Below are 24,186 nucleotides of genomic sequence, written 5' to 3' on the forward strand. Positions count from 1 at the left end.
GAGGGTGGGCGCGCGGCATGCTGGGAGCTGTAGTCCGGCGGCTGCGTGCGCGCGCCGCGAGGCGGGCCGGGGCGTGTCCTGGGGGGTATATAGGCGGCCGGAGGGGTAGGGGTCTGCACTCTGCCGCCGCCGCCCCTGTCTCCAGCAGCTTCTATGCAATCCTCGGCCGTCGCCGCCGCCCCCCGCGTCGAGCCCGCGTCGGCCTCCCCGACTAGGTAGGGCCGGCCCCGGGCCCGCTGCGCGCGTGCGGTGCGCCGGGGGGAGGGGGGGGGGGCGGCGGGGGCGAGGGGGGCCGCTTCCCGTGCGCCTCACCGGGCAACGGGGGGGCTGGGGGCGGCGGGCGGGCTTCCTTGAGGCGAGGGGGGGGTGAGCGTGTGGCTTGGGGGGTGCTGGCTGGGCTCGGTGCCCCTTCACCTCCTCCTGTGTGTCCCCCCCCCCCCCCCCGCGGGCGGTGGTACGTGCCGCCCCGCTCCGCCGCGGCCAGCTGGGCCCGCTCGGCTCGCGCCGAGGCACCACGTGACCCGCGCGCGGCCGCGGCCATCTTTGTTGGGGGCAGCCGACGCCGTCGAGCCTGCCCGGAGAGGGTCGGGGAAAGGGGGGGTGTGGGGGGAGCGGTCACGTGGCGCGGGGCCGGCAGCCCGTGAGGAGCCGCCGGCGGGGTTTGGCGCCAAGGGCGGGGGCGGGGCGGCGGCGAGGCGGGAAGGGGCCATTGTCTGTGAGGGGCCGGGCACGGGCCCTGCTCTGGCGTCAATAAACAAATAAACAGCGCTCAGAGCCTGGTTTAGCGCAAATAAATGAGTGAACAGCCCCCAGACTTGGGTTTAACGCAAATAAACAACTCTCGGTCTTTGATTTAGCACAAATAAACGAGTAAACAGCCCTCAGCCTTTGACTTTAACACACGTAAATATGTAAACAACCCTCAGTCTTGGACTTAATGCATATAAATGAGTAAATAACACTCAGTCTTTGACTTAATGCATATAAATACATCAGTAAATAACCCTCAATCTTCGACTTAACGCATGCAAATGACCCTCAGTCTCTGACCTAACACACATAAATAAATAACCCTCACTCTGTTACCTAAATAAATAGCACACACAAACAAATAACCCTCACTTTCTGACTTAACACGTAAATAAATCAATAACTAACCCCCACACCTTGTCACTCTCCCCAAAACGCTGAGGGCCGGCGGTGGTGGCTGGCCACCGCTATGGCCCCCGGCCTCACACCTCAGCCCCGCTGTGGCGACGCTGACGCCCCGCTCCTCCTGTCCCTTGCAGGATGGAAGAGGAACTGGCCGCCCCCTCCACCTCCGCTGACAAAGCAGACGGGTAAGTGGGGCCAAGGATGCTGCTGGCACCTTGAGGAGGGAGGTGGCGGGTGTGTGGCTGTCCTTGTCCTGCTGCCCTGTGGGCATCTCCTCACGTCCCGCCATGAGGTAGAGGTGGGGACGTGCCCTCTGCAGGGCCCTGCTTGAGGGGTGCTGAGCCAAAACCAAGGTTTGCATCCATCTGTCTCCTCAGGTGCATCGTCAGAAGCTGTAACTTGCACTTATTCTTCTCTTCTTGCAGCTGGCAAAGCCCTGTGCAGCACTGTTACACTGTTGTACAGCCCCCTGGTATTGAGCCTCCTTTGCCATGCCTGTGTCTGACAGCCACTTCTTCCAGCATTTATTAGAATTAACCTATTTGTCCTTAACCATCAAAACCAGAAGGTGGTCCAGACTTTAAAATAAAATTACGGTGCTGCCAGTCACGTTAATGTCTGCAGCTCACTTAAATTGAGCTGCCTAGGTCTTGAGAGCTGGGTATGAATCCGATGTGTACTTTTCTCATTACTATGGAAACTAACAATCCTGCATCTGATTTTCTCCTAGTATGGATGTGGATGGAGAATCCAAGAAACTATTGGGTTTAGGACAGAAACACTTGGTAATGGGAAATATTCCAGCTGCTGTTAATGCATTCCAGGAAGCTGCAAGCTTGCTGTAAGTAGTAAAATGTTTTGTGTGTTTTTGTAAGGGCTGGCTTTCAGGTTGACTACACTGACGTGGTTCATTCAAGATTTAGGTTTTTACATAATGTATGTTGCTATATTTATAACACAACTGAAGAGAGTGCTTAGGTGTAGGACAATACTGTAGTTGCTGTGTAACTGGGACAGCTTTTATAATGATAATAATTGATAATGTGGTTCTCTAGGAAGGAAAAAGGATTTGATATTTTATTTTGCCTTACATAGTTCTGACGTAGTCTGTTAATGTGAAAATAAAGGAGTCGTGTAACTTGCCCATTCTTTGCTAGTCTTGATCAGTCCCCAAGGGTGATACATCTTGGGGGTTTTTAGATTAACTTGCTTTGCTGGATGCTTCTGAGATGCAGCTCTAAATAAGTGAGAGGGGCATCCATCTGTTGTTCAAAAATGGAAGATGAGCTTAGGAAACTGATTCTTTGTGTCCAGGAATTTTTAGCTTTAAAGTTCAGTATCAAAACCTCCAAAAACCAGCAGAGGCAAATAATGCTTCATTACTTTTGTAGGGGTAAAAAATATGGTGAGACAGCGGATGAGTGTGCAGAAGCTTTTTTTTATTATGGAAAATCTCTCCTGGAGTTGGCAAGGTATGCTACCAGTTGCTCACGTACGGTGCCTGTCCTTAAATGTACGGTATGCTTCCTTCAGGTGGTTTATAGCTGAACAGTAATGGGTGTGCTTCTTTTCCGAAGAAATAGGAGTGACTGTCTTAAGAGGCTGTAAAACTCAATTTTGAGAGTGAAAAATGGTATCAGAAATAAAGCTTCTGGCAGAAAAGCATTTCAAAGTAATATAGGTACTATCTGCTGTGGCTTGTTTGCTGTTATTTAAGCAATGCTTTGTAGTAGCTGCGTTTTTTTAGGAACCATTTGACAAATATCCATACTTCTCTGGAGGGAAATGTTATTTATGATGTTAGTAGGCTTATCTTCTAAGCACCTGTTACTGTCAAGGAAGCATGCAGCGTGTCAGGCATCCAGAGCAGGAGTCTGGCTGGGGTAAAAGCTTTGTCCTTGTTGCAGGGTTGTGCTAGAGCCTCATATGCAGAGTTACACTGGGTGGAACGGGCCATGGTGGTGTAGCTTCCACAGTTAAAGAGGCGTACTTACAGGAGCCAAGGGATAACAACCTCTTATTCCCTTTAGAATGGAAAATGGTGTATTGGGAAATGCCTTAGAAGGGGTGCAGGTTGAAGAGGAAGGAGAGAAAGCTGAAGATGATTCCGCCTTACCGGCTGCTGATGGTATGTAAAGCTGTCGGTCGTGCCGTGGAGGTACCGAGCTGCATTTTCTTGTCTAAATGGTCCACGTGCTGAGTATTGGCATCCCAGGTAGTCAGAAGCATTCTGTTCAAACTCCTAGCAGCCAGAACGGACTTTTGTTCTTCTAATCTTGCTTAAAGATTGAACAAAACCTCCCAAACCTCTACGAGGAACTGATTGCATAAGCGTGTGTGAAGGGTCACCAGATGTCTGTGTCCTGAAGCACTGCGCTCAGGCTTTCTTGAGCTTCACAGTCAACTTGAACTGCTTTGTAACCTTGTGGCAGTACAGTGTCTGTAGCAGGACAGCTCAGTCTGTAAATGAACTCCGAGGATGGTAACTATGTTTTCCTACCCGCAGCTGGAGGTAATGCAGGGATTCTGTGGATCCAGACTCTTAAAGCACTGGCATCTCTTGCTTAGCTGTGACTAAAAATGCTAGCGCGCAAAACTGCACACTGCTTGAGCGGCCGCTTGCAATAATTCAGTCTGGGGAAGGGGAAGGGGTTTGCTTAGTCCGACTTTGTTGGTTGCATCCTAATAGCTTGTGTTGTGAAAAGGAAGTTTTTAGGAGCGTCATTTAACTCGATGACAAACCAACACGCTGGCCGAGGGTCTGAGGGTGGTGGTGTCAGTGCCCGTTAATGTCTGTGTCACTAAACTCGGAGAAATGTTTATGCTTCCTCAATCATGTAGAAGAAGCAAGGGAGGAGTTGAGAGAACAGGTATATAACGCCATGGGGGAAAAAGAAGAGGCCAAGAAGTCTACGGAAGGAGCTCCAGTCCTAGCTGAGAAGGAAGTCAAAACGGAGGATGTGGAAATGGAAGATGGAACGGAAGAAAAGCCAAGGGAAGAAGCGACTGACATGGACGTAAAGGTAGAAGAGGCTAAAGAGAAGACAGAGGCTTCTGTGGAAAAAGAATTAACTTCAGAAGAACAAAAGCAGCAGATGGCTGTGGAAAAGACAACTACAAAAGAGGAGGCAGCTGTGGAAGAGAAAGCAGTGGAAAAAGAGCAGAACACAAAGCATAAAGAGGTAGCAGAGGCAACGGAGGAGAAGGACAGAATGACAGAAGTGTCGGACAAGGAGCCAAAGGCAGCTGTGGAAGAGGCTAAGTCTACAGAAGCAGCTGTGGAAGAGAAGGGAGAGGCAGGAGAGCAGATGACAGAAGCAACAGAAAAAGAGGCAGCCGTCAAAAAGGGAGAGGCAATAGAAGGGCAGGCAGAGGCAGCTGTGGAAGAGAAGGCGTTGTCACAAGAAGTGACAGCAGAAGGGCAGGCAGCCGTCACTGTGGAGCAGAAAGAAGCTGCAGAAGGGCAGGCAGAGGCAGCTGAGCAGAAGGTGGAGGAGAAAGAGCCAGCAGAGCCAGCTACAGAAGAGAAACCAGCTGAACCTAAAGAGACAGAGTCCTCAAAGGAACCAGGGCCCGCAGAGGGCAAGGAACCATCTAATGACGTGGAAGAAAAGGCTGAAGTAGCAGCTAAGGTAGAGAAAGAGGAAAAGAAAGATGACCTGATGGAAGAGGGTGAAGGTGCTAAGGTAGAGAAAGAAGAGAAAGATGACCAGATGGAAGAGGGAGAAGGTAACAGTGAGGAGAAAAGTACTTGTGGGTGGCTGACTTGATGGATTTGGCTAACACCGGGTAAAGTGTTCCATTCAGAATTTTCTGTTTGCCTTAGAATAAGGAAAAGGCACTGTAAAGGGGCTCCTGGGGACTTTATATCCAAGTAACTGGTTTCGGTAAAGTTTCAAGGAACAGTGAATAGTCTCGGTTTTCTCTAGACTAACGCTTAACTAACTGCAAAGCAAATCTTGCCTTAAAGCAAACTTACAGCCCTGTGAGATCTGTAAGTGATGGCTGGGCTGGTGGAGAATACTGAATGGATGTTCACTTGCATGCGTCTGGGTTTACTGCACTAACCTCCAAGTAACTTGAAGCACACGTTGCCTCTGGTTATAACCGTATTTTACTTTAAAAACAGGGGAGCAGGAAAATAAGAACAGCTGAATGCAAAACAAGATGGTAAATTGACTTTTCAGAGGGTAGGGAAGGAACTTTCCATTAGAGTCTTTCTGGTAGTAATTAAAAGTGACAATTTGGCTGGTGAACCTAAACTTAATTTGCCCTGGGACTTGAAGGCTTATTGCATCTAGTGCAGTCTTCCAGCTACCTAGCTTTTTTTCTGCCATTCTGCTTCCCTGCTGCATTATGCCTGTTGTCAGGATTACGTTAAGTTGCCTGGCAGAAACGTGTGCGCTTTGCCGAAGTGGGACGTGCGTGGTCTTAGAAGGCCACTGCCTTCTGTGGGCCAAGTTAATCAATAAACTGATCACTGCAGCTTGGCTTGTCAGCAGCTCGGCCTTGCTGAGGAGTGGCGAGTGTTCAGACCGAACAGTTCTGTGTGCTGAGAGGGCTCGTGCTGAATGCCGAGAGGGGAAGCAGTGCCTAGAAAGGTGTCTGGCCACAGTGACTGAAATGCAAACCTAGAGAAGAGTGACCCGCTCTTTCTTGTCCTGGGAAAGGACTGAAACGAGGAGTGAGAATTCAGAAATGGTCTCATCTGTACGCAGCTTGGCAGCTATCTTGCTGGAAGCGCTTGTTATCTGTAGCATGAGGTCCAGCAACTGACCAGTGCCTCCGGGGCTGCTCAGGATCCCACGGCTTCAGTGGGGGTTCACAATTGGTGAGAACTGAGTTCTAGGTGAGTTTCTGTTCTAGTATGAAGTTAAACTTAAAGCAGGGACTAAGGTTGCCTTGAACTACCTTAGCCTACAGCGCTCACAATTCAGCAAGATGGCTGCTGCTGGGAATCTAGTGTCACCCGTGCCCTTCTCATGTCCCACTTCTAACCTCTCCCTGGAAGGATAAAATATTCTGCCTGGCTCCGTGTGAAGGAAGCATCGTAACAGCAAGTGTTCTCATTCATCTACTTTCCTTCTAGAAACAGAAGAATCTGAGGAAGAAGATAAAGAAAATGACAAAGCTGAAGATGATAAGGAGAATGAATTGACAGTGGAAGACAAGGTGAGGCTGCTGAGCTCTGATATTGGTGCTCTTGAAGGAGTGATGTCTGTCTAAATGTCCCTTTAAGTTTGTAAAAGCTCACTTGTGTTTCATTTAGTTAGTCCTGTGCAGGAAATCACTTCTGTGTAGAAACCAGCATTGCTGAAGGAAAGGGCATCGTTAGGCATAGTCTGTATTGTAGGATCTTGTTCATTTTTTTTTTTTCTGTGAACTTGTGCTTATTTAGCTAACACTGAAACAAATTCTTGCAGTCTATAGACCGGTGATGCAGCCTGGTCAGTGCAGGGGTGGGCTTCAGCAGGGAGGGCTGCTTTAGTTTGTTACTGAAGCTACTTACTCAAAACAGTTCTGTGTTGGTTTGTTCTGCTGTTGTCTCACTGTACGCATCGAGTGCACCCAGTGCAATAAGTCATGATTAAGATGGGGAATTCAGTGGGAAGTGTTGTGCTGCTTAAATCTGAGGAGTTAGCTTGATGGAGCATTTCGTGTTGAAGAAGTCTGAGCCCTATTTGAATGTTGTGAAGAATGAAAGACAGTTGTCTTAAATAGAGTAGTCTGAGGCAGAGATATTCTAATGGAGCTCAAAAACATTTGAGAAAAAAAAAGGAACATAACTCCTATAGTGATTAGCTTATCTTAATAGCAACTTAAACCTCGGTCTTATTCTTAGGATAATATTGGTGCTTGGTGCCCTGTTATTTCTGGGGAAGCAGGGGGGAAGGGCCATATCAACTAACAACGTAAATGTGCATTTCTAGTCTTTACAGGAAAGTGAGGAGGAAGAAATTGGAAATCTTGAGCTAGCCTGGGACATGCTGGAGTTAGCGAAAGTCATCTACAAGAGGTAAAAACTGAATCTGCAATTTGGTTGTCTGTGAGAGTGGGAGGGAGCTGGGAGGCGGTGTAGGTATAATGCTAGGTATTTAGGTGTTCTCATGGAAATGGCTTTTTTCCTTGATTTAGAAAAGAAACAAAAGAAGCTCAGCTCCATGCGGCTCAGGCTCATCTAAAGCTAGGAGAAGTCAGCATTGAATCTGGTAAGCAGTGCTAATCCTTACCTATCAAGTGCTGGGTTTCATTTTGTCACTTCCTATTTCGTACTTCAGAATGAGTAGAGGTGACTGCAGTCTGATAAGATGAAGAGGCACATATTTTTTCTAATTATAATAGTACAGCCTCACGAGAAGCCTTTTTAATCAATGGATGAACAAGTGAGTTCCTTAAACAGGTATTCCGTGCTATTCCAGAAGAGCAGGAGGAAGAGTTGAGTAAGAGCTGGTGTTAGAGCAGAGCACGAGGCTGTTTCATAGGCAGGGTTTGGTTAGCTTCAGAAATTGGGAAAGACTCTTTCCTTATGGAAGTACTCAGTCACTGAGCTCAGAGGGAAGTGTCACGTGCCAAGCCACTTCTGGAACATAAAGATTTCAAATAAAAAAGGCTGATGATATTAGACTTTGTAAAATGGTGTGGTGCAGCTGGGAAAGACCCTGATGCATCAGGAAAACAGGTAGCAAGCCGCAGGTTTGTGCCTTCTAACATGTCTGTCTGCCCTTCACTTGAAAACATGTTTGTTTTGTATTTGATCTTGTTAAATCAAAGTAGGGGTGTCATCGCTGGAAATAACGTGACAGGATTCTGGACAAGGGTTACAAAGTGAGGGTTGTGTTTCGTGCCACTAGAGCACTCCGTGGGGTGCTGGACTGGAAGGTGGCAGGGGACCACTCACCTCCAGCTCAGCTGCAGTTCTGCCTGGTTATATTCAACCGATAGGTAAAACAGCAGGATTAGTGTGGCAGGTTTTAGCTCGGCTTTCTAGTTTATTGTGGTATTGTAAACAGACAAAGCACCTCGAGGAAATGGACTCAATCTTCTTCTGAGGGGAAGGCAGCGTTGGGCTGTGAGCACTGTCACCTGCTAACAGGAGAGCAGCCTGTCGCTGAGCTCAGCTTACATTCCCTGCTACTTCTCTTCTTGGACTTCATGAAGTGGAATAAAATACGTAGTAACTGAATAAGGGTGTGGATGGTGCTTAGATAAATGCGTCTTGTTTGTAAAGACCGTATGGCTTGCTCCTATAGAAAACTATGTGCAGGCTATAGAGGAGTTCCAGGCCTGTCTGGCCCTGCAGCAGAAATACCTGGAGGCTCACGACCGCCTGCTTGCCGAAAGCCACTACCAGCTGGCCCTGGCCTACCACTACAACAGCCAGTTCGACGAGGCAGTGCTGCAGTTTGGCAAATCCGTAGAAGTCATCGACAAGAGAATGGGTGAGTGGATGTCCGAAATTGCCTAACCAAACAGAGAGCTTTCCCAAATCAGAACTGACTTTGTTAATTGCCCTGCCAGCAATTACGTCTGCTTATTACCTTGTCATGCAAACGTTTGGTAACAGCCCAGACTAACATCTGAACAGCCAAACAGCACCTGCTGGTGGGCACTTGCCTCTGGGAACTGATAACCAAACAGGGACTTGGTGTGGAGGAGTTTTTGCCCTAATAACTATGTCATTCTAGCAATGCTTACTGAACGAATAAAGAAGTCAGAAGGTGGGTCCCCTGAAGATGAAAAGGAGATTGAAGAATTAAAAGGACTTCTCCCTGAAATCAAAGAAAAGATAGAGGATTCGAAGGAGTCTCAAAAGAGTGCAAGAGTAGCTGAGCTGGCACTGAAAGCGACTCTGGTGAGTACATCCTGCTGTTGCCTTTCAAGCAAACATCCTTCCAGTGAGATTTGAAGTAAACCAGTGATGGGAAAAGTTCAGATCAAGAAGGGAATTTAAGACAGATGACGTCTGAAAAGTTTAATAGTAAATATGCTGAAATGAATTGCTCCAAACTAAACTGGACTTTGGTAGGCTTCTCGAGTAATTAAATACCTAAAGGCTAGAAATGATAGCTAAGTCAAATGTGAGACTTAAATGAGTGTTACATCGCTACGTGAACCTTTCTTCTATCCTGTATGTAAGTGTAGAAGCAGAATGTAAAGTTAAGACACGAAGTTGGGTTTTCTGCAACTTATTAAACTAGTGCATTGGCCTTGTGGGAGGAGATGGCAGAACGTGCTGCTTAGCTGTTATCTTTTGCTTCTCTTAAGGTTGGAACTACGTCTGGCTTTGCACAAAGTGAAGACAGCGGTTCGGTTTCCACAGTAAGTCAAGCAAAGATGGATGCTGAGAATTCGTGTCTGCTCTAAAAATTGCTGTTTGCTGTTAGTGATGTGTCATTGTTTTGTAATAGATTCCAGTTAGAAAAGCAGCAGATGGAGCATCTCAGTGTGTTACAGACATCTCTCACCTGGTCAGGAAAAAGGTGAGTTCAGAAATGACGAGTTGTACAAACAGGTGGTTAAAGTACCCCTGGCTTAACCTCTAGTTGGATTTCTTAGCTTAAGGCTTTTTCTCAACTTAGTTCTGTAACACCTGGAAAAAGAAAAACACTAAAAGTAATAAGAGATGGTGTGTGGAACTCCTTTCCACTGGGAGCTAATCAGTCTGGGAACCATCCAGCCTCCAGGAGAATAGTTGGTGATGGTTCAGCTCTCTGCCTGAGCCATGCTGGTTTAACCAGAGCTGAATTGTGTGGCTTGTGGAGGAGTTCTCTGAGCAGATGCCCTGCTCTGCTGAGAGCCTGCAAGAAGAGCAGGGCAGTGTGTAGATCTTGAAAATTAAAGGCAATTAACCAGGCTGAATTGGATTCCCTTCTTTCCAAGTGGAAATGGAGAATTGGACTTGCAAAATACCAAAGCCAGTCCAATTGTATAGCTGTGCTAAATTGCCTCTTAATGAGAAAATAAGATATTTTAAAAGAACCTAATGCTCAATGTATAGTTCTTGTTTCTTTTCCCCCCCAGAACAATTTCTGATATTGCTAAAATTATCCCATATAGAATCTTGTTCTTTATATTGTATATGTGGCACAGCCTTGTCAGTTGTGTTAGCCTGTGTGAGTTCAGGTTTGTCTGGAGTGATTTTTACAATCACAGCTGTAACATGTTCCCCTGCCAGATTCTAACTAAGGATAATTCTGCATTACAAATACTGGCACTTTGATTATATCCTCCTGGTTATACTTTGTGATTGAGACCTTTGTGCTAAAGCTTCAGAGCTTCAGTTAAATCCTAATACTTAAGTATTTTTCTTGAATCTGGCAAGTGGAGGTTGAGTAGATAATGTGCAATGACATCTGGATGCTCACTTTCTAAAAACACTTACATTTGTCCATAGTGAAGACTAAACAATTTTGTCCTCAGAGGAAACCAGAGGAGGAGACTCACCAGGGAGACAATGAAGCTAAGAAATCTAAACCAGAACCGGCTGTCAATGGTGGTGGTGCTGCTGCTGCCCCCAGTGGAAAGGAGGTTCCAGAAAAAATGGAAGAGGAGGTGGGCAGTAGAGTCAGGACATGGTGCCTTTTTTTTTTTTTTTGGTTTGGTTTTGTTTTGTTTTGTTTTGTTTCCCGTTCTGTTAAGGAGTGGTTTTAGTGCCTGGCTGGTTTTATTGCCTGCTGGGCTTCACGGGGCTTCCTGCACAAGGGGGAGTGTTCCAAGCTGCCAGGCTGCACGTTGTGCTGTGGTGTCTGACACCAAGTGAGCTGGGCAGATAACGGGCTGTGCAGCTGACGGGAGGGACAGGAACGTGTGTGCTGAGGCTCTGGGGCTTGTCGGGCTGAACAGCACAGGGCCTGTTTGTGCAGCAGAGCGCTCCAGGGTTTTAATATTTCTCACCTAGGCTACAATTGTTAACGGCTGTTGTAGTTCTGGGCTCTGAAGACCAGCAAAGCATGCCTAGTTTTGTTTTCAAACCACAAAAACAGTGAATGCTGCATGCATTGATGCTGTAATGCAGTGTTTTGTTCTGTTTCTTAAATCCAATACTTCTCTTTTCTTTCAGGCAGAGAAGAGGCCACAAGCAGAATCAGGGGCTACAGTTGAAAGCACAGTATGATAATTCTTCAACCTCAGACACTCCTCTCCTTACAAGGAAAATGGTTTTGTATATAGTGTATTTTTTCACTTTTTGGCAACTTTTGTATGACTTCAATAAAGATTGTAAGCAAATGGTCCTTGTCCTGCCCTTCCCCTTAAAAGCTCCCCCCTCTGTTCCTCACTGTCCTGGGGGTGGCAGATCTCCCCCCAGCCCCTGCTGGGCTCACAGCTCCTGGGCAAAGCCTGGCCCATGGCTGTGGCACCTCCCCTGGCCCTGGGGGTGTTGGGGAGGTGCGATAAGAGCTTGTCTGGCCCCTGCAGCCAGTGCTCAACCTGCACCTGTGCCCTTCTGCTCTGCCACAACCTCCCTGTTCACAGGGAGCAGGGGTCAAGCGCTTGGTGGTGCTTCCCCTGCCCTGAAGCCTTTCCCAGGGCTGTTTGTGCTGGAGGTTGTGTTTCCCACATCCCTTCTGGCTTGCTGTGGGCAAACTGCTGCATTTGGTCACGTTCATTCTGGCTGGGATCGGAGCAGAGCCGTGGCCACAACTCAGACCCAAAATTCTGCAGTGCTTTAGTGCTGGGCATGAATTTCTGCATCCTCGGGGCTGGGGCAGGGGCCCTGCTCTGCCCACCTGTGCTTGGAGGGCCGGGTGGTGGAGGGGGCACAGCACAGCCTGCGCCTGGCTCAGGGACGGGTACATTTGTCAAAAAAGGCTGAGAAGTGACGAGCAGCAGGGGAAGCCATTTATTAAACACCCAGCACGGGGCCTCCAGCACGCGGGAGGAAATCTTGCTGTGGTTTTTGCTGCTTCCTGGCTTGAGCCATGAGGACCGCCTGTGAAGCTTCTCCTAAAAGTGGCTGGGGATGCGTCTGAAGGGGTGAGCAGCAGGGAAAGGGAGTGGGGGGAGGAAAAGTTGTGCTCCTCTTTCCCTGCTGCTGTCCCCCAGGCTGGCCAGGACAAATCACCCTTGTGTGGGAGCACTGACAACGCATCCCAACACATCCCAACCCTTCAAATGCTGCTGAAATTCCCCACACCTGGGTCCCAGGATGGCCCCACACACATCCCCCAAACACTGCCCTTCCACAGCCTGCAGCTGTGACAGCTTTTGCCATCCCTTTATCACTGCTGTTTAATAACGCCCCCATTTCCTGCCCCAGCCCGTCCCCATCTCACCTTGGGGGCAGTTCGTGCTCTGCTGGTGGCTCCCGAGCAGGAGGGGGGTCCTCCAGGGCTGCGATGGGGAGGATGGGGGCAGCGGGCGGGCGACTGGGGGCTGGGGGGCTGCTGGGCCCCAGGGCTGGTCCCGGAGGCTCCTGGGGAAGGAAAAATCTGGTGTTAATGGGATTGGGATGAGGGGCTGTGGGCACAGAGCAAACGATGCCCACAGTCCAGCACCTGCAGGGGAAAAATACATCCTGCTGCAGCCAAGGGAATAAATCCTGAATCAGTTCCCTGGGAAATCCCCTGCTGAGGTGAGGGGCTCCCCTGCACCCAGGGACGCCGCTCTTACCATGAGAAACCCCGGCAGAGCCCGGGCTGGTGGGAGGACGGGGGGGATCGCCCGTGGCCCCGTCCCCTCCGCCTGGCGTCTCAGCATCCCCACCTCTGCCTGCAGCCGGGCCAGGCCCTCCGCCTGCTGCTGGGCCGCCAGCGAGCCTGGGGACAGCGGCTCGTCACCATGGGCCTGGGGTGCTCACCTGGCTGCCACCCACAGGCAGTGGGGTGCTGTGGGGAGGCAGTCAGGGGGTTCCCCATCGCCCAGCCACCTACTGGCATCAGCTCGCCTCGCCTGCCGGACCTTCAGCGCCCGGAGCTCGTCCTCCAGCCGCTGGTTCTCCAGCTCCACGGCCAGCAGCACCGCGTCAAGGTCCTGAGTGCCTGAGGCCCTGGGGCGCTCTGCTGGCAGGGCCGGGGGCGCCTCAGTGGGAACAGAAGGGGGTCACAACCCCAGGCTGGGATCTGCACCGGGGCTGCCTCTTACCTGTCCTCCTTGTGGCCCTTTTCTCCAGCGCCGTGGCCTCCACCTGGAGGTCGAGCAGCTGGGCCAGGATGGCCGCATCGTGGCCACCGCTGCGCAGGTAGGACAGCGTCAGGGCCCTGCCACGGCACCGCTGTCAGACGGGGTGGGGGCTCCGCCGGGCGCCCGCCCACCCTCGGCTCTCACCTGGCCTCAGCAGCAAGCGGCCCCGCGGGCGGCGGGAGGACAGGCCTGGGGTGGAAATGGGGCAACTGGGAGCAACTGGGAACAATTGGGAGCCTGGTGGGGAGCAGTCTGGGTGCTTCCCCTGGAGGGGTGCTGAGCCCTGTTCGCCCCAGCTAGGACTCACCCTCCGTACGGGTGCCCGGCCTCACCCCGCGGTGCCTCTGGGGCTTGCCTGGGCTTCGGCCGCAGCTGCTCCTCTGCCAGCAGTGCCAGGCGCTGGCACAGCCCTGTGGGGGGGCAGGATGGGTCACCCCAGGAACCACAGCCCCATCACCCCAAAACCTCCACCAGCGCCTACCTGCTCGCTGCTGCTCCAGCTGCTGCGTCCTGGCCCGGATTTCGGCCATGTGGTGTTTGTGGGCTTCCAGCAGCTCCGGTGCCCGTGGGTGCCCCTGTGGCAGGGCTGGCTGCTGGCTGGGCTCTCCCTGAGGCACACGGGGAGGGGGTGGGCAGGAGGCAGAACCCACGGGGCTGGGGACAAAGCCTGCACCCCGTGTGGGTGAGCTCACCTCCTTCGTCAGCCTGCTGGCAGGGGGTTGCTCGGGGCTGTGGACACGGGGCTCGGTGGCCCGGAGCAGGGCCCTCTCACGGTGTGTGAGGATGTCCCCCAGGGGTGCCCCCCGGGCTTGCCCCGGCCCCCGTGGTCCCAATATAGCCGGAGGGAGCCCAGAAAGCAGGAGGAGGTGGCGCTGCTCGGCACGGTCTCCATGCTGGGGCATCCCAACCTCAGGGAGGTAAACAAGAAGACAAAAAAAAAAAAAAAAAAAAAAAAGCTTAATACCATAACTTTTCTGTTTTTGCCAAACTAAGCGCTGAGGGGTGCAGCATGCCCCATCTCAGACTGGGATGTATCCAGCTGACACCAGCAGGAGGACCCCATTTCCTCACCCATGCCTGACCCAACCTCACAGTACCGAGGGGTCCTGCAGGTCCTGCAGCCTCCAGGCCCTGCCCAGGTCCCCCCTGGAGCCGCCGTCCATCGGTGTCCCCAGGCAGAGCCGCTCCTGGTGCGCCCGCAGCAGCGGCCGGGAGCTGAACGCCATGCAGCAGCTGGGGCAGGTGAAGGCTCCTGCGCCAGGCATTGGGCTCCCTGCAGGAAAAACACCCAAATCCCACCCCTGTGAGCCCAGCTCAGGGCTGGGGCCCTTCTCTGAGTGTGAGGGAGCACCAACCTGCTCGGGACGAGGCAGCTGTGGCCGTGTTTGGTTGCCAAGGTGGGAAGGGAGGTGCCGAGGTGCTGGGCAGGCCCTGCCCAGGCTGGCAGCGAGGGCAGTGGCATGGGGCCGGCCCCACCAACAGCCCCCAGAGCCTAAAAGCACAGCGAGAACATCGGCTAGAAATGTTCCCCTGAGCACTGATGCAGAGAGATGGCTAAACACCAGAATTTCATTGCACATCTTTCAATCCACAGGAGTGGATTGAAAAACAAGACCCATGGTGAAATCCTGCCCCTGCTGAAGGCAGACCATCTCCCCCTCAGCTCGGTGAGCCCAGGATTTCTTATTTGCTGTGCAACTCCATCCAGCCAACTTGCAAACAGTGGACAACCATGCAGATACTTCCCGATCCAAAATGTTCGTGTACAAGCTGAACTTAAAACAGACAGTGAAATAGCTTAGGCCACAACTGAGTTGTTTGTAAAATCCTTTTTAATCTAATAGAAATGTTTTCATGAATTTTTAAAAAAGATTTCAATGAAAACAGCTTTGGATTCAGACATACCCTTGCCATGTTGTGAACAGAAACAGCAGCATTGCACTAGGAACAGGAAGTGACACCGACCAGTCGAGCTTCACTATTTTGTATGAAGCGGAAAAAAAAGCAAACTGCTTTAGTGGAAGAAAATTCAGATTATTTCCATTTCTTTTCTTAAAAAAGACAAAACCAAACATGGGCTATCATCTCACCATTGTCTTCCCTCTCCCCTTTTAAAGGAAGAATTTAGCTTCTGCAGTCTGAGCACTACAGCAATGTTTGCCAAGTGGAAAAAATACAGTGGGAGAAGCAGCTATTTAACCCCAGTGCTATCAGAACCCCAAAGTTGCAAGTCCCTTTAGAGGAAAGCTTTTCTTACATAAGAAAGACAATTAGAATTGGCAAACTGATGCAAAATATTTATTCCAAGTTAGTTATTTTTGATGCAGTAGTTTTTCCCCCTCATACAGACTCAATGTGATAGTCACTTTTTTAAATCTGTAAATAATGTTATCAAAATAATCTTAATCTTTGAAATCTCACAAAAAATTTATATTTTACAATCCACCCTGAATATCAAGGCTGCAAGAAGAAGAACACAAACAATTCCTATATCCAAATATTTTACAGCTGTACCCAAAAAAGAAAACCACAAACGCCTGGTTAAGTGATGAAGCTCCCCGAGCCGCCAAAAAAAAATAAAATAAAAAATTCATGTTATTAGCATTAATTTAACATAATTAGAACTTCAATAGCCATTTTGTCATTGACAATGATTGTTTTAGCACATTGTTACCGCACGACATTATGTAATGCAGGCGGCACTGTTAGAAGCTTGTTGTTGCAAAGATCAGTCAGTCACTGGTATCCTGCTTACAAGACTGAACTTGTGCACTGCCCCACAAGGGATTTTTGTCAAAATTTGCTAGCTGCACAAACTTCTATAAGCATTAGGGCAAAACCAAAAGAAAAAGCTAAAGAAGCCAATTTCTCTCTTCTTTGGGATACAATTATTTCCCTTGTGCATGAAGTATCAACAACAGAAGAAAAAACTGAACAGACTGGAGACAGAATAAACTCTGTTTAGTTTATACAACCCCAAACACGTGTTGAACTATGAACTGAGTTTATTGGGTTGATTTTATTTATTTCAATTTTCTTGTGCCCAGTCTCAGGCATCGTCATCTGAAGTTTCACTGCTACTAGTTTCTGTGTCTGAGTCCTCAATCTTTGTCTTAAAAGTGCTTCTCCAGTGGAACAACAGGCTGGAGCCGCGGCCCTGAAGAAATCCGTTCTTCCCAAATCCATTTCTTCTTCGCTGTAGAAATGAAAGCAAGTTTTCAAACAAGCATGAGTATGGAGAGTAACTGTCCCTAACCCTCTGTGGACATCAGTTATGTGTTTAACTGTATATACACATGCTCTGTATGGATAGAGTCATCAACTGGACTACAGTTTCATTAGTTGTCTTCTATACTACAGGAGATGTCTAAGAAGGGAAAGAGTGAAGGACAGTCACAAGTAGTAGGAGTTTGAAACATACCTGCTCTGATTTAATTTGGAACTCTTTGAGCTCATCCTCCGTGAGGGGAAGATAATTCTCATCATTTTCAGGATATTCCTGCCATCCCATCTCTTTCAATAACCTGATTTGTGGAAAAAGGGCACAGGAATTAAAGCAAAGGAACAAAGGTAAAGGAGAGAACAGTCTGTCCATGAAGCACAAGGTTCTGTGTTACATTACTTCAAATTCACCAGGGAATCTTCTGTATCACAGACCACTTCGACAATGCTTAGTGTTTACCCAACATTTTTCATACTCAATGTCTTTTACAAATATTTAATCACCAGCAGTCCTGTACAATGGGTAAATAACTAGTCTGGCAGAAGGAAAATAAAGCAGAAATTTAAAATTCTACCCAAGGACACTGAAGGAAGATGTGACGCAACCAATCCAGCACCTTAGCTCAGGATCTTCTAAAAGTTACTATCCACTTGTACCAGATACTCACACGCTGCTTAATCACTGATGCAAGATACAAGCTGAGATACTAAGCAAATACTTTAACTCTCTCTCACATTTACAGCATTTAAAGCAGCACAGAGTATTCTAAGTACAGACAGTAAAAGAAGTGTGAGTGTGTATCTTCATACTCCAGATCATGACACTTATGGCATCCACTTACATATTAACCAGTTTGCACTGCCCCACCATGCGGGCAGGTAAATATCTAGGCAGCGTTAACACACAAGGATGTGGCACTAGAGGAGTACAGGAACCTAATTACACACCATGGCCAAGTCTTGGCTCAGCTGTCAGCATCTTGTTTTACTTTCAGTAAGACTCCACCCAGCCCAGCACTAGTAACAAAGCCCACACCTCTAGTCCAGCTTTGTGCACTTCCCAGAATTTTCTTTGGAATAAATTTCCTCCTCACACAGTCCAAGGACTCACCCTCCTTTACTCCAGACATCTTGTTTTTCCATTTCCTTACCTGTGTTCTGCTTCCAATGAGTGAGAGAGGTTTTCCCCCTCTTCTGGCAAGGGAAGAGAAAGGCCATTTTGATGGCAATTCTCTTCCCAATTTTCCTTTGGTTCTGGTGTGCTGTTGCTCTCCATCTAAAGAAAAAAAGAAGCAAAGTGTACAGACCACACTGACAGCACAGTTTGAAGTTCAAGCTTCTGCTCTTGGGGGTAAATCAAAGCCTTTTCACCTCTAGTCAGTGCTTTCAACACAGCCTGGGCTGACAGTGGTTTAAAAGCAATTTCTACCTATCTGTGATGAGACAACACGATATGTCACTTTGGTAGACTGCACTTTGATGTAAAGGGAGTAAGTGTTGGCATTACAAAGCTGTAATCAGCAGCTTCAGAAAGAGAATACAAAAAGCAAGAATACTCTTCTCTTAGAGATGTCCTTTACATACACATTAAGCCACAGACTTCCACATTCAGGGTTCTGATCCAAGCCTGAGACTTCAGCCACTATCCTGCACTTTTTACAAGCACTGAATTCAGCTTTCCTGTGAATGCAGTTTGACAAGGAAGTTTGAAAGTAAGGTAAGACTTTAAAATATGGAATTGTTCAACCCCTGAGAGAATCCTTTCAAGACTCTAGATTAACTTCGCTGTCACCTTGCCTTCCACCTCATTTATTACTTTTGCATTTCAGCATGTCACATATCTCCTTTCATCTCAGTGCTCTGCACTACCTCTGCTAGCATGTGTGTCAGCCCGATGGAAGTCAGTCATTTCCTAAACCACAGCCTGAATTACACACACTGCTTTTTTCAGTACCCAACTCTTTCAATATATCATGACCATGTTATGTATGAGGAGAGAAGGGGGAGGACGGATGGACAACACAGGACAAGGGGTACAGTGATCTTACATCATCCAGCTTGTCGCATTCTCTGTTTTCTGTTATCTCCCCATTCCTATCATCTTTCAGTGCCTTCAGGAATTCGCTCTTTTTATCAGTGGTGCGGCGCATCAGTTTTGTCAAGCGCGAAGAGCAGATCTCGATGGGAGGGGTGGTGCTGGAAGGACTCTAGACAAAGAAGGTAAAATACAGAGACTTTAAACAGTCCTGCTATGAAGATGAGGCCCTCTTCAGGCTCTGTTCCTTCAAATGCCCATCAGCTCCCAGACTAGCTCTTAAACCCTTAAGAAATCTAATTTCAAATGCTCATCGAAATACTGAATGGTGTTGTGTACCCACTTCTTACCAGCTCATGCTCCCACCTATCACTACCAACTCTAATTTTTTCTTCCTCTAGGTGTCAATTCATGTGGCCATGAATACATTTATTTTGTTCCTTGGCAACATAACTCAAGTAATGCTGGAGGCTACAACAGAATATGGAGGCAGAAAACTTTATGCAGGACTCAGCCCACAAAATTAAAAGATTAGGGAGATTAGACTCAGTTCACATTTGTGTCTTAAGCCAACCTGGCTGCCTCTTCCCTGAAATTAAGCTTTGGGGTTGTAATATCTTTTCAGGGAGTGGTACATCTTTAACCAACTGGATGTGAAACAGGTAGTCACAGTCTTTGTATCCTCTCCTGGTGAGCATGCTGCCGATTCTTGCCTACAAACACTCACAACCCAGACAATTCTGTGCCTAGCCAGTCACAGACAGCCCTTGACCCTGTGGTAAATCTGCTCAGCTGAATTCCTGAACCCAAGGTAATCTCCCATGCTCTTCGACAGCGCTTTGCTTTCTTAATTTCCATCTTTGAACCAGGCATAAGGTACAATGGTTTACACATAAGCAGTGCCTCAGCCATGACAGTAAAATTAAAAAATTAAAACACTGCTAACCAAGATGAGTTTCAATGTAATGTTTCATCATTTTGAGTGGACATGGGAAAGAAATCTCAAAACATGCTGCATGAAAGTTCCCAATATCTTTACCTTCTCATCATACACAGACCTTGTATCTGGCTACTCTAAGATGAGGAATTTAGCCACTTATTTAAATACCTGCCTGACCCAGAACCTTGCATTCAAAGCCATTCTTTTTCTTTACTTGCTTTGGTTATCTTTTTCTCAATACAAAAGCAGAGGTCAATTTCCTAAAGCACGCAGCTTCCCCTCCTGCCTTTTTTAATTAAAAAAAAAAAAGAAAAAACAGAACTAGGGTGGGAGAGTTGCAAATTCAGGCTCTTCAAAATAAACCTCCTTTACGAAGTGTTTTTATCATACCACATAGTGCTCTGAGCAAAGATTAAGGGAACTGAAATATTTAGCAAAGCAAAACCAGGCAGCAACTGCTGTTTATGTTTCTCACGCCTGATGCGCATGAAACACTCGTGTGCAATAATGCCTGTGAGGTGTGTGCTGAAAGTAATGCCTTAGGGTAAACACTTCTCAGCTAGCTTTTTCAGATTTTGCCTCACTCAACACCATCATGCACAAATTAGCAATTGTACAAGGCATAAGTGACTTCATACTAGGATACAAAGCTGGCGTAGTACTTAAAAATTAAAGCTTTAAACATGGTAATTAGTTTGACTGTAAGCAACATAAAGTAACCATCAACAAAGGAGACTTAGAACTGGATGTCTTCTGGTAATTTGGAATACTCTAAAACCACTTGAACTTTTTGATAGAAGTAGCCTTTTTACCAGCACTGTACAGAACTGCCATGGTCCTGTGCTTCCATACTGCATATCCCCAAAAGATTCAAAGAAAAAAAGTGTATTCTAAGTATCCAAAGTTATTCAATGACATTTTTCTACTAAGTTTTGTGGAATTTCAAGCTCCAGAACAGCATTTTGCATACAAGCTAAAAAATGAACCACAGAAATGCTGGCCAAAACACGTCAAGTCCCACTTACTGCTAAAGTGTTAAGAAATTTACATTCAGAAAATCTCTCCACACTTCATACCAAAAGTGAAGGTAAGGCAGCTTTAACCTCAGCAGATTACCTCCTACCAGTGTTAAAAACAGACACCTAGATGAAGGCATGTAGACATGTTGGATCCCTTCAAAGCTCACTGCTTATATGCTGTTGTTCTCCTACAGGAAGTTAAGGCAGATCCTTCTCATCCGCCTTCTTTTACCATATGGGAATCAGTTTACCTTTTGCTTCACATCTGTTCTTGGTATCTGCACTCCAATAGCACACCAAGTCTATGCATGTTTAGCTATGCAACACCCGTTAAATTACTTTTTATTTTTTTTATTTTTTTTATTTTTATTTTTTTATTTTTTTTTAAATCTGAGAGGAATCCTAATACATTTGGACAAACACCAATGGCTCTGTCTTTACATCCAGGTAAACCATTTTTCTTTTAGCGTATCAGAGATGTCACAGGATGTACTAAGAACACACAAGCAAGTCATTATTCAAGGGTACAAACCTAGGTAGCACAGGCAGAAAGGACCTTACATTTAAGCTATAGTAGGTGACAGTGATAAAGTTCCCATCATATCCCCCAAACCAATCCCTTACCTCTTTGGGAGATGTAAGGACTGAGCCACTTGCCAGTACCGCTGGTTTGGTTACAGACACTGGACTGGTAAAGGCAGAGTCACGGCCGGAGGAAAGCGAGCCTGGTTTATGTTCATTTCTGTTGGCTTTCCATGGACTTGGCTGTATTGAAAAGAACACAAAATATATAATAAATGGTAAAGCACTAGAGTGGGTTGCTTGCGAGCAGTAACACAAATACTGTATTGACTGAAGTTGTCTGTTGTATGGATTTTTTTTCCTCCCTCTACAAGAACTTTCTCAACAATTTTACTCCTAAATCCATTAGTTTTTCCCTGTCATCTTCTGTTTTGCCCAAGCCACACACAATTCTGCTTCACAGGCACCTCCCTCTAATAAAACACTGCAAGAGCACAAGGAGAAAATCAAGTGTTGCTCTTCATCAGCTGGAATCACCACTGAGTGATGCAATGCATCTTGGAGCTACACACACAGATGGGAAGTAAAAGATCCCAATTAAATTCACATTTTATACGGGAACACCGTGTGCCACAAAGAAAGGGTTTGCATCATCTGTCAGGAACTCCTCCCATGCAAGGAAGAAACACATCAAGAAATGTTTTCGTCCACACTGAGAATACCAATTATTTACTTCCTAGGGCTCTGAAAGTGTCCATCATTGTACTGATTGAGGGGAAAAAAGAAGAGCAGGCAGTTCATCCTTCTGGTAGGTGCACAAGCACCTACCGTTTTGGTCCGGATACTCTCTGCAGTATCCCTTCAGATACAGTGGTGATTTGTTGAAAAGCAAAGACTTCAAGATAACTTGTTACTTGGTATATTATTTGCAGACCTCTCGCCAAGGAAGGACAAACACTCAAGTGACAGTCTTTACTACAATGATTCTAACAAGAGATTTGTATCAAGTAGCATGAGAAATACACCTGTCAGAGCATTAGGGCATACTGATTCTTTTGAACTGATAGAGTTCAGAAGTCAAATCCAAGTCATAGCAAATTAACTAACGCACAGTGGGTTTAAGTTAAATCTGAGAGTAAGTAGATTTCGTATTCTGTGAACAATGAAAGCAGAAGTCATTATTTCAGTATGTTCTCTCACATTAACAGGCTTCTACTCCAACTTAATATTGCCTGGTAGTACAATTTGAATGGAGAATTACTTTGACAAGGTTTTTTCCTCTGCATATTCACATGGTTGCACTTGTTCAGGCACCTAACTCTTGGCTGCTAATTGTTATTCTCCCACTGTCCACAAAGTGGCAGCTTAGACAAATTTAACTGCAGACTACTGTTACTTTCTTAGAGAGACCACTAGATTGAAGCACAACAGTTACAGATGAGAATCAAAAGGAATCGTTGCAGATTATGCCTTTCATGCATTGTTCAACTTCGAGGAATTATCCTTATCTAAAGAAAGAAACAATACACTTGTTTCACTACCACTACGTTCTCTTCCTTTGGTACAGCTAACAAAAACATATTTCATTCAGTTTGCCTGTGGCAGCTTTCCAATACTGCTGACATGGCCAAAGGGAGTGTTTTGACTCCCCTATCACTTTATGCACTACAGTTTCTACACAACTTTCTGGAGTCTTCGGAATAATGCATCCTACCATCCCTACTTCATGCTTGCACCCTTCAAAAAGGCATCATTCATGCACATAGTTTTTCTAAGGGTGTGCTGATCTCCCACCTTTAGCTCTACTAATGGTCACCATTCATTAACAAAAGAGCTGCTGATGAGAGACAATTCTTAATTATTGCAGTCCTCACCCACAAAGCGCACCATGCTACCCCTGTAATCACAGCACCCTGTCAATACAAACCTACTTACAAATGACTAAATGCACATTTATATCATGACTTAACATGACTGTGATCTCTTGGGAGATCACATTTTTGTGTTATCAGTGCTGTCACACCTGGATGAATCCAGATGTAATCCAGGCCTAGTAACTGGTTCAGTACAGAATATCGTTCACTGAAAGGCAACATAGGCTACCACTACATATTGCCATAATTCTGGTTTATATATAGATACATAATCTAGAACGCAAGTGAAAATTATGTAAAACAAGCTAAAAAACATCCAAAACAAACAACTCTGTATTTTGACATAAACCCAACTTCCACACCACAGTCACAAGGCTGTCTCAAAAAGCCTGATCATAGTTTTCAAGTTATCTATAAAAACCGGAAGATTTATTTCAACCGTGAGCACAGATATCCCAAGTTATTCTATCTGTGACTATCTTTGTACACAATGACAGCAGCCAAGACAGAAAAGCTGTATGCACTCCTTTTCACTACAATACGATTTGCTTTGAAGCAGAGAGACAGTCTGATGGCTTGGAAAACTGTATCTTTGTCTTTTTGTTTCAAAGAGGACTCAAAACATCAGGCTAAAAATAGGTAAGACTGTATTACACATACCAGCCCAGCTGTAGAAACACAAATAAAAGCCACATTAGGCTCACAGCACTACAGCTCTATCTTATTTAGCTATTCTAAACAAGTACGTACCTAAACTGAAATACTTAATGGTTGATTCAGTGAACAGAAAACTCTTACTAGTAACTCTTTATAATAGGCCAATTTATCCCATACCATCAAGAAAGGGACCAGTTTTCAAAGTAAACTTTTATATTAGCTTATTGGATAATCTTTTTAATTATTAATTTTTTTCCTGAAGTTGGCAAAATTTGGTCTGAATTAAGAAAAACTTACAAAAGGGAAAGAAGCTCTAAAACTTGCTTTCTCATAGAAAAAGTTCTGTTAAACTCTCTCACTTTGCTTTTATCTTTGAAGTGTGTAAAACTATTCTACTCTTATCACAGAAGTCTCTGTTGGAATGCAGCAGCCAGCAGTAGCAATTAACAAGTTTTGGAGAGATTGCTCTTTAAAAAGGTGTGCAAATACTCTTGAATATTTGCATACCTTTTTAAAGAACAGTCTCGCTAATAATTTTAACTTCTAAAATACCTGGACTATCAACACTCTTGCAGTGAAAGAAAGCACAGAATCCACTACTTTTCCAGGTTTTCTTTAATGCTCATAAACTGCAAAATGCTA

General features: G+C 46.6%; 2 protein-coding genes across 3 annotated transcripts in view; one reads left to right on the forward strand and one right to left on the reverse strand.

The window, feature by feature from the left end:
• Positions 1-82: 82 nt before the first annotated feature.
• NASP (nuclear autoantigenic sperm protein) lies at positions 83-11,376 on the forward strand. Of its 2 annotated transcripts, XM_082766664.1 has the most exons (15): positions 83-215; positions 1,290-1,340; positions 1,886-1,996; positions 2,547-2,627; positions 3,186-3,283; positions 3,997-4,884; positions 6,245-6,327; positions 7,086-7,171; positions 7,291-7,364; positions 8,406-8,594; positions 8,841-9,007; positions 9,421-9,474; positions 9,564-9,635; positions 10,576-10,707; positions 11,216-11,376. In XM_082766664.1, exons 1-15 carry the CDS (start codon positions 154-156, stop codon positions 11,267-11,269), a joined length of 2,202 nt encoding a protein of 733 aa, XP_082622790.1. In that variant the 5' UTR covers positions 83-153; the 3' UTR covers positions 11,270-11,376. The 2 variants fall into 2 exon arrangements, with proteins under 2 accessions (XP_082622790.1, XP_082622791.1); XM_082766665.1 differs by lacking the exon at positions 10,576-10,707.
• Positions 11,377-15,556: 4,180 nt separating this feature from the next.
• Positions 15,557-24,186, reverse strand: part of GPBP1L1 (GC-rich promoter binding protein 1 like 1) — a 31,957-nt gene continuing 23,327 nt past the window's right edge. Inside the window, exons 8-12 of the mRNA XM_082766418.1 lie at positions 21,116-21,256; positions 18,546-18,704; positions 17,649-17,773; positions 16,697-16,799; positions 15,557-16,471 (exon numbers count right to left, since the gene is read on the reverse strand). Coding sequence (XP_082622544.1) covers positions 16,325-16,471; positions 16,697-16,799; positions 17,649-17,773; positions 18,546-18,704; positions 21,116-21,256 — 675 coding nt within the window. The 3' untranslated portion in view covers positions 15,557-16,324. The remainder of the gene's footprint in view (positions 16,472-16,696; positions 16,800-17,648; positions 17,774-18,545; positions 18,705-21,115; positions 21,257-24,186) is intronic.

This window comes from Aythya marila (genome assembly GCF_965140915.1).
Source record: "Aythya marila genome assembly, chromosome: 8".
Classification (NCBI taxonomy): domain Eukaryota; kingdom Metazoa; phylum Chordata; class Aves; order Anseriformes; family Anatidae; genus Aythya; species Aythya marila.